This window comes from Oxyura jamaicensis, chromosome 7, assembly GCF_011077185.1.
Source record: "Oxyura jamaicensis isolate SHBP4307 breed ruddy duck chromosome 7, BPBGC_Ojam_1.0, whole genome shotgun sequence".
Lineage (NCBI taxonomy): Eukaryota > Metazoa > Chordata > Aves > Anseriformes > Anatidae > Oxyura > Oxyura jamaicensis.
This window is the reverse complement of record NC_048899.1, coordinates 35,713,158-35,728,157: the sequence shown is the minus strand read 5'-3', so window position 1 is coordinate 35,728,157 and position 15,000 is coordinate 35,713,158. Positions and strand designations below refer to the sequence as shown.

General features: G+C 40.8%; 1 protein-coding gene across 20 annotated transcripts in view; it reads left to right on the top strand.

Moving 5' to 3' along the window:
• GTDC1 (glycosyltransferase like domain containing 1) overlaps nucleotides 1–15,000 on the top strand; it is a 193,644-nt gene that overhangs the window by 145,998 nt on the left and 32,646 nt on the right. For 19 of the 20 annotated variants that reach the window (XR_004752193.1, XM_035331015.1, XM_035331007.1 and 16 more), the window contains one exon: nucleotides 14,713–14,822. The exons of the other annotated variant lie outside the window; for it this stretch is intronic. Coding sequence is in view for 18 of the 19 variants with exons in the window: in XM_035331015.1 (XP_035186906.1) it covers nucleotides 14,713–14,822 (110 nt within the window). In the remaining variant the exon portion in view is untranslated. The remainder of the gene's footprint in view (nucleotides 1–14,712; nucleotides 14,823–15,000) is intronic. 20 annotated transcript variants of the gene reach the window in all.

Below are 15,000 nucleotides of genomic sequence, written 5' to 3'. Positions count from 1 at the left end.
CAGTTTTTCCTTTAATTCAAGGGCCTCATCTTTTTTTCTTTCTTCCCTGTGTGTGCTGTATCATCTCAGCAGTTAAAGACTCAATAGCAGAAAGTTGTCAGAAATCAATTCTTCTTCCCCTAATTGCATGGGTGTGATAAAAGATCACACACAGAATTGGCAAGAATTTACACACGCACACAAACAAATAGCCCTTATCAATTCACGTGAAAGATCAGATAAGCCCATTATCTAGCATTATATGTAACAGTGTGTGACAAGAGCGTGGGGAAGGAGATACAGGAGTGTGAGGAACTGCAGTGGAAGTCACGATGAGGAAATTCAGAAGAAAAAAATCTAGATTGCAAAAAATTATCTGCAGATTTCGGGTCTAAGGGAAAACGGTGTGCCCAGAGATAGCCCTGTTTTGAATGTAGAGCGTCGCTGAAGTCAAAGAGTTGAAGAAATGAGTCCATGGAGAAAAGCTTGGTTTGTGCTCACCATGTACTCATCGCTGCACTAGCATGTGGCTGCCCATCGCCAGGACCTGGTCTCCTTTGCTCAGGAACAAGTCCTTGGAGAGGACACATCTCTGGTAGCACAGCCAATTCGCTGCCTTCAGGGAGTGACAGCTATTCATCAGTGAGCTCAGCACAAGTCCTCTGCAAACTGCAAAGGAGAGGAGTGTACAAAGGCGTTTTCTTAATAGTAGCACCTTGTGGCTCTTCGTCTCAGCAGTGTGATACTGAACTTGTCTAGTTAGGGTGCTTAGTTCTAACAGCAATTCACAACTCAAAAGTATTTAATATAGAGACTTTTGAGAAAATAGCTTCTTTGATAGTTTCTTTAATACGCAGTGGATCTATACAGAAATATTTCTCTCACATTGCAGAATATTTTGGAGCAAAGTTTATCCCATCAAGATTCAGGTGTAGAAAGGCAGCAAAAGATGGAAGAATAAGTGGTCCACCTAGAAATCACCTTTGAGTACCCATTAGTACTTTTGGTCTCAACAGGCATCCCCAACATTGTAAACAGCCTGCAGAGAGCATGTAGAAGAAATGACCATAGTCCTGCTTTTCCTTTCCAGGTGGCTACACATACAACATCATGCAAGGAAGGTAGAGATTGAATGTTTTCCAGAGAAAGGGGAGGTCTCGTGCCAGCTCATGTCACCTGCAAAATTCCCCATTTCAGGGAAGTCTCAGTTGGCTGGTGTTTTTCTGTCCCCTTGTAATGGCAAGTAGCAGAGAATTTGGCTTAGATTTGTGCTGAATGGGGAGTGAGTTCCTAGAGGGAAACCTCATCTTTGAAAAGCAACTGATGCTGGCAAATTTAATCCAAAAAGGTGAAAGTGGTGGGTAGATAAGCCAGACTGAAAACAAAGGCTTAAAATGCAAGTGTTTATACAGCCTTAACTAAAAGGTACCAGATACGATAAAAAGCCCATAGGATGTAAAATAACAGTTTTAAAATGGATGCTTTTTAGCAGTGTGTAAGAGAAGTTATCTAATACTCCCAAAGAAAACCATGTTCACCAAGGGTGCAGTATAGATGACAAATGGTGAATGAAACATTGCCATGAAAAGTGTATGTAGAGAGATCTGATTAAGTAGAAGCTGACACCCTGACTTCTTGACCACCTAAAGCAAAAAGAAAATAGTCTAACTTCATTTTCATGCAAGCTAGGGTTATGTTTGAGAGAAGGTATTAGTTTCTTTTGAGCAGCAAACAAGAAAGTTGATGAAATACTCCAGGAAGTTCAGATTTAAATGTTAACTGGAAGGGGAGTTTGGATGGGTGTTCTTCTTTAGTTGTTCATTCATTGCTGAAATCTGAGCTTGAATTTTTTTCCAACAGCTGTGGATTTGGGATATCCAACCCTTCCGGTGGAAGATGCACCATTCCTTAATCATTATTTTTGAAAGCATGCAGAAACTTTGAGCATGAAGTCCTCTCAAATGTGAAAATACTCCTCCTATAGCGAGCATCACAGCATTATTTTTTCTATCTGTCTTGTAAAATGATTTTTCAAAGGGCCATAAGTTGATAGTCCAGAGGAGAAGGCATCTCTAATTTTGATAACAGGAAAAAGATGCCTCTGTAGGTACCTCTGTAACCTTGAGCTCAAAAGCCAGGTACAATTTTGAGGAGCAGTTTGTTATGTTTAAAGTGTGAGCAGAGTCTGTAGGAAGTATTCCAAGAGCATGAGTGGCCTTGTGGACTTCTTTTCAGTTCCCTTCCTGACCAACCTCTGGGTGAGATGTGGATCACTAGAGTTTCTGAAGAACTGTCGGGCAGACACATACTAAACATGAACCTACCAATTGTGAAAATTTTAGTCTGTAACAAACATTTCAAGCCGTGGCAAAGTGGCAGGAATTAAGCGAGCAGTGTGACATTGACCTGAGAGGCACCAAGAGACCTCAGGAATGCACTGGCCCCAGAGGTGTGGAGCACCAGGGTATTCCTTCCCAAGTATTGGAGAAAACCAAAATATTTCATAGAATCATAGAATATCCCGAGTTGGAAGGGATCATCAATTCTGACTCCTTGTACTACTTCCATTTGTGTACACTTGGTCTTTCTGTAGAACTTCAAATGTGTTATATAACATTGGAGTATTCAGAATCTGATCTTGCAGGTGCAGAAACTGAGGCAGAAAGTGAACAACCAGCTTTTGCAGTACGATGCACCAAATCGCAGGCACCTGCATTTGTGTTGCCCAGCTGCGACGCCTCTACCCCAGCTTCTTCTTGCCTTTCCCATTCAAGTTTCAGGTAACTGTTGCCATGGGACAGCAAGGAGCAATGGCATCTATGTTTAAATCATGTACTTAAATTTTCATTAGCTGATAAGTCTGATGAGCTGGAAGTGGAGTACTTTTTATCTGTCCAAAAGATTGCATTTCTGCCAATCATACTGGAAGATACACAGAGGGTAGTGAAGGTGTTAGGTTTTGAGTGGTATTTTTTCTCATCTGTTTTCAATTGCCCAGGCTGCTGATTAATAGTTGAAGCATTTTGCTCATTTGGTATCAGCAGTGTAATAAAGGAGAGGGGAACTATCTCAGAAACACAAAGAGTGAAAATATTTTGTGATCTGTTCTCGCTCAGATGTGTACTTCAAATTGCATTCCCTCAGTTGAGGGAAATAATTTCAGTTACCCTGGTCACAGTAGAAAGCAGTCCTCTTTTTGAAAGCCTTTTTTCATTAATGTAGATATGTTTCTGAGATGAGAAATGATGTTTCTTCTAATTACGGTTACATGTAGTTAATTTCCTTTTTTAAAAGCTCGGTGTGAAAGGCAGTTTCCTTTAAAGGGGGGCGGGGGGGGGGGGGCAAGTGATACAGCTGATGTTCCTGTTGCCTTAGCAACAGATTTATTTATTAGGGTCTGAAATGACATGAGTTAATATACCACATACCTGCTGATCGGCAAACTCTCCTATTTCAGCTCCAGTTGACAATTAAGTCCTGGACAGCTACAGCCAGGGGTTAATGTTACTCATTAGGAGAACTAGGTCATTACTGGGAAATCAAGGCACTTAAGGCAGCATGGATAAAATACAAAATTCAACATCTCAAGGAGTGAGGGGTTTTATGTTAATTAACCTTATTTTCCTTTCATTAAAAAAAATCTTTCATATATGCATATGACAGTGGATCAATTAATTGGAGAAAAAAAAAAAAAGTAAGCTGTAGTTTACTTTCCTCTCCTAGTTGTCTTCATTTCCTTTGGAAGGGTTTCATTATTTTATGGAAAATTCTTATGTCTATATGATGAGTAAAAAGGGTATTAAAATTAAGAAGGGAATCATCATGGAAATCAGCTTTACCACAAGGGAATGAGCAAATAAAAGCCTTGGAAATGAAAATAAATAAGCTTTGCTAATACCTCACCTAAGGAGCAGAATATAAGCCCATCAGAGCTTGGAGATATTTAGAGGTACTTCTTTGCTTCTTTATTAAGCAGTTACATAGTTATTTGACCTTCAGAAACCGAAACTTTAGAGAACTAAATCCAAGTTGTTGGTAAATACTCTATTTACAGAAGGCTGTTCAGTGGTGTAGTGCACAGTCACTCCTGTAGTTAGTAATGGGCTGCTGGTTTCCAGTAAAATTAAATATATTCTCTGAAAGTTTTATTAAGATATCTGAGTGGGAGTTTTAACTTGATAAGTCATAAGTGATTTAATAAAGCTCTCCTGAAAGCCTTTATTTACTAACTTTTAGCAGGCTTCATTCTGATATTGGAGAACTTAATAGGCTGAAAAATAATCATATTAAAATAAAACTTTTTTTTTTTTTTCCTCACGGCTTCCCCACATAAATGTAGTTCTTTCACTTCTACTAAGAACCGTACTTTCTTTTCTCTGTTTAAGCTCTGTGGCCCAATTCTGCTCCTCGTTATGTGTAGATAAATCTGGTGTAACCCCTTTTTCCCCTGCTGTAAAGTCATGGTTAAAGCGACACCTTACCTGGGGTGCACATAGCAGGAGCAGTAAGAGATCGTAAGAGCACTGTTATCTGCAACAGAAGCAAAACTCAAGCCCTTTGAGTGGTTTTCTGCTACGGGGGATGTTTTTGCACTCCAAAGTGCCCCACAGCCATGTGTTTCTATTTCCAAAGCCATCTTCACTTGGTTAGTGTAGCAATAATTTACTGAAAAACCCCAGGGTGGCCGGTGGGCACGGTGCTGAGTCTGACCCCCCAGAGGTGATCTCCTGCCGATGCCACCGGGCCTCACGGGCAGGAGCGTGGTGAGAAGAGGTTCTGCAGATCAATGCGAAGGAAGCCCTTGCTGCTTAGCATGTCACACTGCTCAGCCGTGAGGGTGTGGTGGTGAGACAGAAGGAATTTTTAAATATCCGGAAAAAGGGAAATAGCTTGAAGATTCGGCTTAAAATATCGCAGGTAGAAACCTTCCTTCTTCATTCCCTCTGTACTACCCAGACACTGGTGGGACTGCCACGTTAGCACTGTCCTCTGAAGACTCCTAGGACAAATGTTTCAACCATGGCTGAAAAACTGATTTTGAGCTAAGGTAAGACTGGAAGACTTAAGATCACTTAGGTTTGGAGTCAGTGTGTCACAGTTTGCCATAAAAGCTCCAGTAAGCTTGTCTCTCCCCTTTTCCATGATAGGAGACTCATTTTATGGTGCCTTTCTTCTCTGGGCAACTGTGAAACAGATTTGTTAGCAGAAATGCATGGGAACTGCTGGGACTGAGGAGCCCTTTCATGGTTCTGGAGGAAGGGGGCTTGAACTCTCCTACTTATTGCCATCAAAGCGATCTTTTTCTGCCCCATTCTCCCAGACCTATCTTGGCGTTTCTTCTTCCTTTCCTTTTTGCCAGGCTCAGCTCCATGGGCATGTCCTCCTTTATATTCTGCTTGTACAGCAAATTTGCATCTCGTTTTTCACTTCCAGAGTTTCCCAGCCTTTCTCTGTCCAGAAGTTTCAGTCAGCCTCCCTTCCAAGCTGGTCTCTGCTTGCTCCTAAGCCCTGTTGTCCAACCTGACAGTGTTGCCCTTTTGCTCTCTATCACTGGTTTCCTTACTCAATTTATCACACTTTTCCCTGTATGAAATGACCTGGTGTTACATCTTCTTGTCTCTCCTCTCTGTGTCTTCACTCAGCTCACTATTTCTTTGCCATGCCATTTCTCTATAGCTGGTCATACTGATCAGATCATGTTTGTCCCTGCTGCTAGAACAAACTAGAACAGCACGCATTACTATCACCACTTTCTGCCCCTTCATCCCCCCTCTTCTACCAGTCTTTTTCTTAACCAGATCTTCCCCATTTTCTCTCAGTTTCATATTTTTAATGCATATAAACCAATTCTTTATTCTGCAACCTCCAGGGATGTTATTCAGAGTCCAGCAGAGGAATCACTGAGAGTGAAGACAAGATATGTGTTTTCACAGATGCTGGATCCTGCCTGGGTTTCAGCAGCCTGATCTGTGAAGGTAGGAGAGGTAGGAAAGGTCTTGCTTGGCTTTGGCCTGAGACATGCGGACTGCTCCGTGACGAGGCACCAGAAGAAATTTTGCAGAGTCTTGGCTACATTTTTAGGAAGATCTTCACAAGGGCAACAAAGAGCATGTCTTTGACACAAAATCAAACCACTCAAATATTCAGTTCTCGCTCTAAAACAAAAAGAGGCTTGAATACTTAAAACAGAGGCTTCTTTGAAATTTAATATATGTAAGATGTGCTTTGCAGTTTCATTGGGTGGTAGGATTTTAAATCCTGTTTTTTGGATGTTCTGGAAAAATTCTGGCAGAATTTTTCTGGAAGGCTATAGTCCAGGATAGCTTCAGTCCTGGGAAACATCATAAACAAGGACGGGGGGGGGGGGGGGGGGTTGTAGTAAGTCCCAGGCAAAATCAGTAGATGATGCCACCCTTTGTAATATGCAGCACCCATCAACAAAGCACGCAAATACCTTCTGAGAAACAAAAAAATCAAATCATTGGTAAGCCAATGATCTGATATTCTTCCTTATTTTCACCAATAATGGGGGATTATGTTTCTTCTGTTTCTTCCTTCAAAGCTCCTTTTAATTAATTCCTTCTTACTGCACTGCAACTATTTGATTTTCTTCTCTCATTCCCTCCTTTTCCTCCCCCACTTTCCTCTTCTCCATGTTTTCACCCTTTCTTTCTCCCTTTGTCTTCTATAATCTCTGCTTTTTCTTGCTTGCAGTTGTGCAAAAACTTGATGAAATTAGTTCATTCCTTGTTCTGAAAGCTGTGAGATTTGGAGTTGTTTTAATCTCTGAATAATGAGTTTCAGGCCTTGGTCTTGGTGCCAAGAAGGTTCCTGCTTAGGAGCTTCATCCTTGGCGAGGACAGCTGCACAGATCCACAAAGGACGAGTTATTTTAGGTACCTGTGCTAACTCCTCTCAGGGTTTTGCTCTGTTACCAGGACTTGCTTTTTGACCCCGACGGAGTATTTGGGGGAGTATTAAGTAGTCGTGGTTTGGTGATGCGAGCTCACCATGAAAATGAGAGGGGAACAGAGCATCGAGACAGGGTCTTGTACAGTGGGTTTGCCATTGTCAGGCAAATGTGTAATGTATTTTTTATATAGAGATTTACACTTGATTCTTCTGTTCTTCCAAGGAACCACACGAGTAAATTCTTAGCCGTTTATTATCATATTCATACCCATCGTTTATTACCATGGCATGATTTTTCATAGCGTGTTGAATTACAATAGGATATGCTGTGCGTGGTTATCAGAGCTGTCAGGGTCACTCAGATTATTTTATCTGCCCTACCACGACTCCCAACAACAGGAAACCATTTGTTATGTTACCTTTGCGACACAAAAGGAAGTTCGTGTGCATTTTTTCTCCAAGAAACTATTCGGGGGTAGTCCATGGCGGTTACTGGATTCCACAAAAATTCAACAGAAACGGTTTTCATCTGAATCTTGCGCTTGTGAAAAGCTAGGCTCACTAATTTGGAGCAAAAGAAATGAAAAAAGGCAACAGAATGAAAGTGCATTGATTTTTACACCAAAGTAACTGAGACCAAACGCTGGTCTTTGTCTTCAAAGGTTAATCTCTCTTTAAGAAATAAGCAGGAGGCTCAATGACTGATGCTGATCCCGGGGTTTCTTTGGTTAGAGAATGCACAATATTTTATTTTGAGTTTTTTCTTCATGAATTGTGAGGGGAGAAGAAGAAGGATCTAAACAATAAACTCCCAAGGTTCTTTTTTTATGAATCTCTTCTAGATAACACAAGATAGGAGAAAATGCTTTTCCAGCGTAAAGCAAAATGCCACCCATTTTTCTCAGGCCAGCAATTTGAAAAAATCAGAAGGTAAAATACACAGTCCTCACTGTAGATACGTCATGGGATATAATAGAAAATAAAACACTGTCTTTGCTGGTTCTGTCTGGCTGCTCTTTGCCTGTATACTGCCATCTTTGAATTCCGTGGCGCGCACAGGTATTTTGCAAGCACAGGTGAGGATCAGGACCTTTTCTTCTACTTGTAGGACCTCCAGATTTGGCTAGAATTTATTCTGTAGGGTCCTTTTTCTCAGTGACACACAAAAACCTCTGCTTCCAGCTGACTCCATTTTCTATTAGCTGAGGGGGTATTGGAGATGGCGGTAACTTTTGATGCTGATGGTGCCAGACAATGTTTAGAGGCACAATTACAGCAGATATTTTGTAAGCGTATCAGCTGAAGAAGGAAACTCGTTGGACTTAACTACATATTTACACTGTACCTCTGCCTCATATTGGAAATGTAAAAAGATGGAAAAATACTGTGATAAATTGAATAAATGGAAAGCAATTAACTTTTCCTTCATGTTTGCATTTTCATAGTTATTTCTTTTTCTCCTGTTTCATTACTAATAGCTCTTTCCTGGCTGTAATATTTCCTCTTTTGCAGTTATCATGAGCATTGTTACCAGAAATTTGGTATTAGAATTTTAATTTTTTCTTTCCCCTTTTTTTTTTTTTAATCTTAACATAGAAAATGTATATTAAAATCATTTGATTTAGGAAAGTCCTCTGCCCTTCGTGAAAATAATTACTTGAATGTATTTCATTTGGTGTGCTGAATAGGCTCGTAACATTAGTCCTCTTACTTTAGGACGAATATTATCCTCCAGAAGTATTTACTGACTCCGATCCTCGCCGCTTTTCTGTAAATGAAAGCTCCTCTAAAACCTTATCTTGCAGATGAGGAAACCTGGGCAGAGCGGTCTCGTGGGAAATCAGTGAAATCAGTGCCAGGAAGAGCCCCGAACTCTGCGATTCTGTTTTGAAGGCCGTGCTTATTTTCTTTTGTAAGGACAGTGCCACTGTCTAACATCACTGGATTATAATAAACCTATGTGCACATGTTGCAGATTTAATGTGGAAAGTCAAAGTGTAGTACAGTAAGCAGTGCAGTGCAGTGTGAAATCCCCTGGTATTTTTCTGTAGGTGAGGTTTGACATGAAATGGAGCCCCATTTCTAGCTCCGTGTTGTGCATTTAAAGGCTGCACCATTCATTGATGTGCTGCTGCTCATTTCTTGAGAATGCCTTGGACAGATACAGGGTCAACAGGAGGCTGATGTCATGTGAGTCCTCTTATCAGCCTGTGGCATCCTTCATCGCCCTCCCCAAGTCCGTATCATATCAACCAAAGCAGGGCAGAACCTCAAGTTCCTGCTTTTATCACCCACGCAAAGAATGTTCCTGGGATAAAGGCACCTTCCAGCTCCTGGCTCTGCGTGCGATGGAGGGGCAGATCTTGCCTTGCTGCTCACCCAACTCTCAGCACCAGTTTTTCTTCTGCCCGTGCTTTTCTTCTCTTTTATTGTTTCAGAAATTTTATGTATTACAAAGATTTTCACAGGTTTTCTACCTCCTCCTCATCCTTCTTTCTTTTGTTCTCCATCCTCCTCACTGTACCATGCTTTTCTTCTGACATTGCTGGGTGTCTTTCCTCTCTATCTTCTCTTCCTCTTCAGTTCTTCTCCTTTAATTGCTATGCAGTTTTATTTTTGCTTCCTAATTCATATCTTTACTGATATTTTTCTGACCTTTTCTCCACCACTGATAGCACTCTCAAGTGCTGTCTGCAGCTTCTGATTCCATCAGTCTGATTCTTCTATATTCTTTCATTTTTCCCAACCATGTACCTTTTCTTTTTTCTATTTTTTCTGTTTACTGTGTACTTTTTCTCGCCTGAGTTTGGACATGCCATCATTTCTAAATTTTCAACTTGAGAATTTGTGTTCATTGATTTTTCTTGTCTTCTCATAGTTCTCTCTCTTTGCATTCTTTTGCCTATCTTGTCTGGCCTGTTTGCTACCAAAATCACTCACTTTTTCACCTTCCTAAAACTACATAGACCAGCTGCAGTGAGGCTGTCATCCACTTTAAGATCTGGGTCTTAGAAACCTCATTTCCTTAAACGTAATTATTGATTTTGTGCTCCCGGATTTCTTTCCCTGCCCCTGCCCCTGCGCTCTGCTGCAGCCTTTCGGGGGCTGATGTCCCTTGTCCTCCCTTCGCCTCCGTGGGTGTCCTGGCTTGCCAGTCCTCTTGTCTCCAAAAGCGATGCCCAACTTCATAAATAATGAATGCTGTGCTAGGGGTTTCATTTGTTGTGAGCCATTTTCTGGCAGTAATTGCAGGTAGCCATGAATTTCTGTTTTAGCTCTTGGTGTGTAGCCTATAAAAGTGATAAAATGCTAGTTCAACTTGTGCAAAATTTGTACCCGTGTTGCTAATGCCATTTCGGAATGCCACCTGCGTGTCTGTCTGACATTCAGGTGATTTCGTGAAATGGGGAGGCAGAAGGAGATGCACCCGGGCTGGGGCAGCTGGAGCTGCTGCTCTTCTTCCACTGGTTTCTTACTGATGCTTGCCATAGACTGCTCCTCGGTGAGCTGGAAACGGTGCTGCTTGCCCTGTCTGGGCTTTCAGGGTGCTTTGCTTAGGATCGCGTAGAAAATGTTGTGAATTGCTTGGATTTAAGGCACTGTAAAAAAATGAAACATGGCCGTGTGCACTCACAGTTTTGAATTCTCTACCACTCAAATGCTAAATGTCTTAAGAAGATTAAGATCTAGCTGTTTAATATTTCTTTCTTATTACTGATTAACTTGCATAAATCATAGTTTTTAAACTTATTTTTTACAAAAATAAACTGCCTTCATTTTACCCCTTTGAGCAAGTTCTGTCTCTCTTGCACAAATCTTCTGCCTTCTAATTGCATAGCTGTATGTGTCTTTTCTCCAAATCCTAAATAACTGGGATTATCACCAAGTGGATAAGTTTCCATACACTTAAAAAATTAAGCTTAAGTCACAGAAGACCATCTGGGCCTCTTACTGAATTTCACTCAAATTTAAGAGATGAATATGCACAGAATAATATAAAGGGCCAAATTCTGCTATTCCTTTATTTTTTTTTTCCACGTCTTTTCCATCACTGGTCAGGGTGTAGGCATCCTGTTGCAGAAGGGAATAACTTCAGGTGAGCTGGTCTGTGTGCGTTCTCCTTCCAAGTCCAGCAAGGCTCAAGGGCAAGGCTGAATTCACAAAATCCCTGAAAAGCAGAAGAGGTTTTTGAAAACTTTCGCTATTGATTGCGGGGCATCGTCGTAGTTGCTTTTTAAATCATTTTAGGCTGAAAAGAGGGATGTCAAGTCATCAATTAATCCTGACAGCATCCTTCTGTGGTGAAAAAATAATACTGTCACGCCCATTTTATAAACAGAAAATCTAAAGCAGAGATAATGGAGGCTCAATACTGATGCTGCTGATACTGCAACCCTCCCGTTCCCTGCCTGTGGACGGTCTGGAAAGTTTTGTTTCAGGCTGCAAGGGGAAGTCGCCGTATGTCAGGAGGAACCGCGGGCTGTGCTCCCACACCGCTAAACCTCAGCCAGTTCTTAAGAGAGGCTTAAAGTGTCTCTCTTGGGACGTGTTTGGGACACAAAAATTTAAAAAAAAAAAAAAAAAGCCTTGAGTAATCCTAGGTAAAAATAAATAAATAAATACATTGCTGGGCAGTATCCAGACGTGGAAATTGAGCATCTCCAACAGCCGTGCTCTCAGTGCAAATCTAGGTAAAGGAAGAAGCATATGGTGGTGCCTGTGTCCATTTTGTGGCAGTTTACAGCTGGAGTTTGGTCATTCTGATGTTTTCATGTTCTTACGATGAAATTTAGACTGCATTCCTACCCTGCCCAGTTCTTATTTTTCCTGTACCAGATGCATATCAGATCCAGTAAAAATACAAGAGGATTTCAAATACTTAAACAGCAAAACCAGACCCTAGAATCAAACTAGCTAAATTTTCCCCCAAACATAATATCTTAAAATAAAATTTTGTATTTTTATTTCAGCCTTTTATACGATTTTGCAGTTCTTCCTAAGGAAGTGGAGCATATATATAAATTAATACTGTTTAATAAAGCTTCCAAAATGCAACAGATGCAGCCAAAAGTGCACGTCATTTTGAGCAGATCTTTAGAGAACAGACATTCCATATTGTGTTCATCTTTTTCCACGATCACTGCTATGACAATCTGGTGTGTTTAGCAGTTGTTGCTGAGTAAGGCAGACTGGATCGTATATGATTTTCTCCATGTCAGCCAAGAAGCGCAGCACTCTTTGGTGCGGCAAAGAGTTGGTCTCGTACTAGTTAGTCCTTTCTACCAGGAGCAGCGACACCTTTAGTAACTCGCGGGTGAGTTAATACATTGCAATCTGTAGGTGCACGTGCTGGAAGCTTGCTGTAGGTCTTAACAAAAGTGACTGGAAATAAAATGGCCGTGGTGTGGAAAAGCCGCAGGCACTGACAGCTCAGACGGTATGACCTCCCAAATAGAAAAGCGATGAGATGCACAGAATGTGTCCCTAAAACCTCTGAGTATCATATAAAAGTTAAATATTTTCAGAGGGGATATGGAAGGAGGATCACCTACATCAGAAAACCCATACGAAAGGCTCCAGTGCAGAGGAAACGTTTCCCCTTTCAGCATTCCTTCTGGGTGCCAAATTTTCCTTCTGTTCTTCCCCACCTATTAAACAAAGCTGCAACTTCCAATTCCTATCAGTTTTCCTAAATATGTGCAGCTTATGTGGCTTCTCGGAGCTGCAAGGCTTCACGTTCTCCTGCCAGCTCCTTGACAATGTGGCTCCAACAGCATCCTCCACTCTTGGCTGCCTCTGGGACCCCTGGTCTCTTCTGGAAGGGGAGAAGGAAAGCGTATCCTTTTCTGGAAGGACTCTGTGTGACTGCGAAGCCGATAGCGCGGCTGTGAAAAGCTTGGAAGGATCTGTGCGAGCGTCGTGGCTCTGTCTGTCGGGACCGGCTTCCCTGCGTACGTGGATGTTTGGTTCCACCTCGGGATGAGAAGCTGGGCTCGGCGTAGCTCGGCATCGCACACAGGGTGTGCTCGACAGGATCACCACCAAAAACCTGCCCGAAAGGGAAACTGAGGCAAGCAGGAAACACGGTGCTGCGTGACACAGGCTCGCAGCACCACCGCCTTTCTCCCTGCAAACTTTCACATTTCCAATAGTCGCGCCCTCCCAGCCAAGTCTGAATCATCTGTTGTAATCCCCCTTCAGCTCTTTCAGCTGAGCACTTGGAGGGAACCGAAACGCTGCAAACACGTCAAGACACAGAATTTACCTGCCAGAAGCAGGTGGCTGTTTCAGCCCAAGCAGACCGGTGGGCTGTTACCACTATTTTTTTTTATCAGCTGAAGGAAATTCTGTGTCCCAGTCAGTGTTCCTATCCACCCTGGTTACTGGAACCCCCGTGAAAACTCCTGGTTCGCAGATGTGAAACAAATTAGGAAGCTTATGCTGTTGCATTCCTCCTTATTATTGGGAACAAAACAAATCTGGGAGATGCAGAACTTCTTAAAGTAATTATTGTCTGGCTTTCCTTTTTTTAAAAAAAAAAAAAGAAAAAAAAAGCAACTGATTCTGAGAACTGCACAGTTCCTGATGAGTTTTCAGCCTAGGAAAGTCACATTAATTATAAGATTAATTTGTTTTAATTCCCTAAACCAAAAATATTGACTGAATAAGAAATTAACACATGTAGAGCTGCAGATGTCATTTGGCTTCAGATTTCCTGATTGATATAATTATTAATCTTTCATATAGCGGTGTGACAAACCTACAGATTAATTCTAGAAAATTAGTCTGTGAGGAAAGACACCAGGGCGGCTGAGCTGTAGATTTTCCCTTAATACAGGAAGGAAAACAGTGGAATTTTCTAAATAATAAATAAACCCAAAATATTTTAAAGACATATGGTGCACATCTGTCTGAAATACAATAATTTAAAGCAGAATAATTAAATGCAAGATATAATATTCACCTTTGCGTGGGGGAAGCCTCTCATTTCATCTTTAATAAAATGTACCAAATTTTGGAAATTTAGGTCATTTCTGGTGCCTGTTTAACTATTCATTCTGTCCTAGTAAAGACAGTAGACAAGCAAATTGTTTTTTCCTTTTTTAAATAACCAAATTTGTGTTTCAAGGCATTGACTGTCATACCTATACAAGCCTTTAGGATTATCTTCAGCTAAAATTATAAATACAGGTTTCTTATTCACTATTTTAACTTCCAGTTACCTCCCTGAAAGTCTAAAAGTAGAAAAAGCCTCGTGTTAGTTCTTTCCTTCTTGATCTAAAGCACTAAACAGATCAGAAGCTTTCCATTAGTACATGGATTCATAAAATTCCAGTTTTGGAATTCCTACGTTTCTAGCAAAAGTTTTTGATTAACATATTGCTCCTGAAAAAAAGTGAGGATAAGCTTTAATGGAGATGGTATACATAACTTTTGTCAGATAAAAAATAAAAATAATGTATTTTTTTCCTACCTTATCCTTTCTTTACCATGATTTTGCCTTCAGCTGGCTGTGATACTCAGTCCTTCTGACTTTAAAAAGTCGGTAATTTAAGGAGTAAAGTAAAAAGTTGGTAATTTAAGGGGTGAAGACATCATTTGAGGACAGAGAGGGATATAAGAGTCTGATGAAACTGAGTTTTGATCCTGAGTGCTGGCTTGAGGAAAACATTCAACCATGCTGCATAAATAAAGAGGGAATTATGCTGAAGAGCTTTAGTCCCTCAAAGTAGAACTGAAGATAAATAGTGTTCTGGTAAACAGAAAACAATTCCACGAGTAAACATAAGTGATGCTGAGATAAATTCTGTTTATTTCAAGGGAACATGACAAAGATCCTGAAACTTTCTTTAAAGTGCTGCTGAAACTGAAAGAGAAAGAACTACCTTTTCATGTGTCCGTCCTCGGAGAGTGTTTCACTGACGTTCCAGGTACCTTTTTTTTCTTATTTAATGTAAAGCGTCCATAAAATAGATATTTCCAGAAGGAATTTTCATGTACGTATTTTCCTACAATAGTGGAAAGAACATGTTTAAAATCTTTGTAGCTGTGAAAGTAAATATTGATATATTACAAAATCAAAATTATTAGAGACAGCAAGCATTTTTC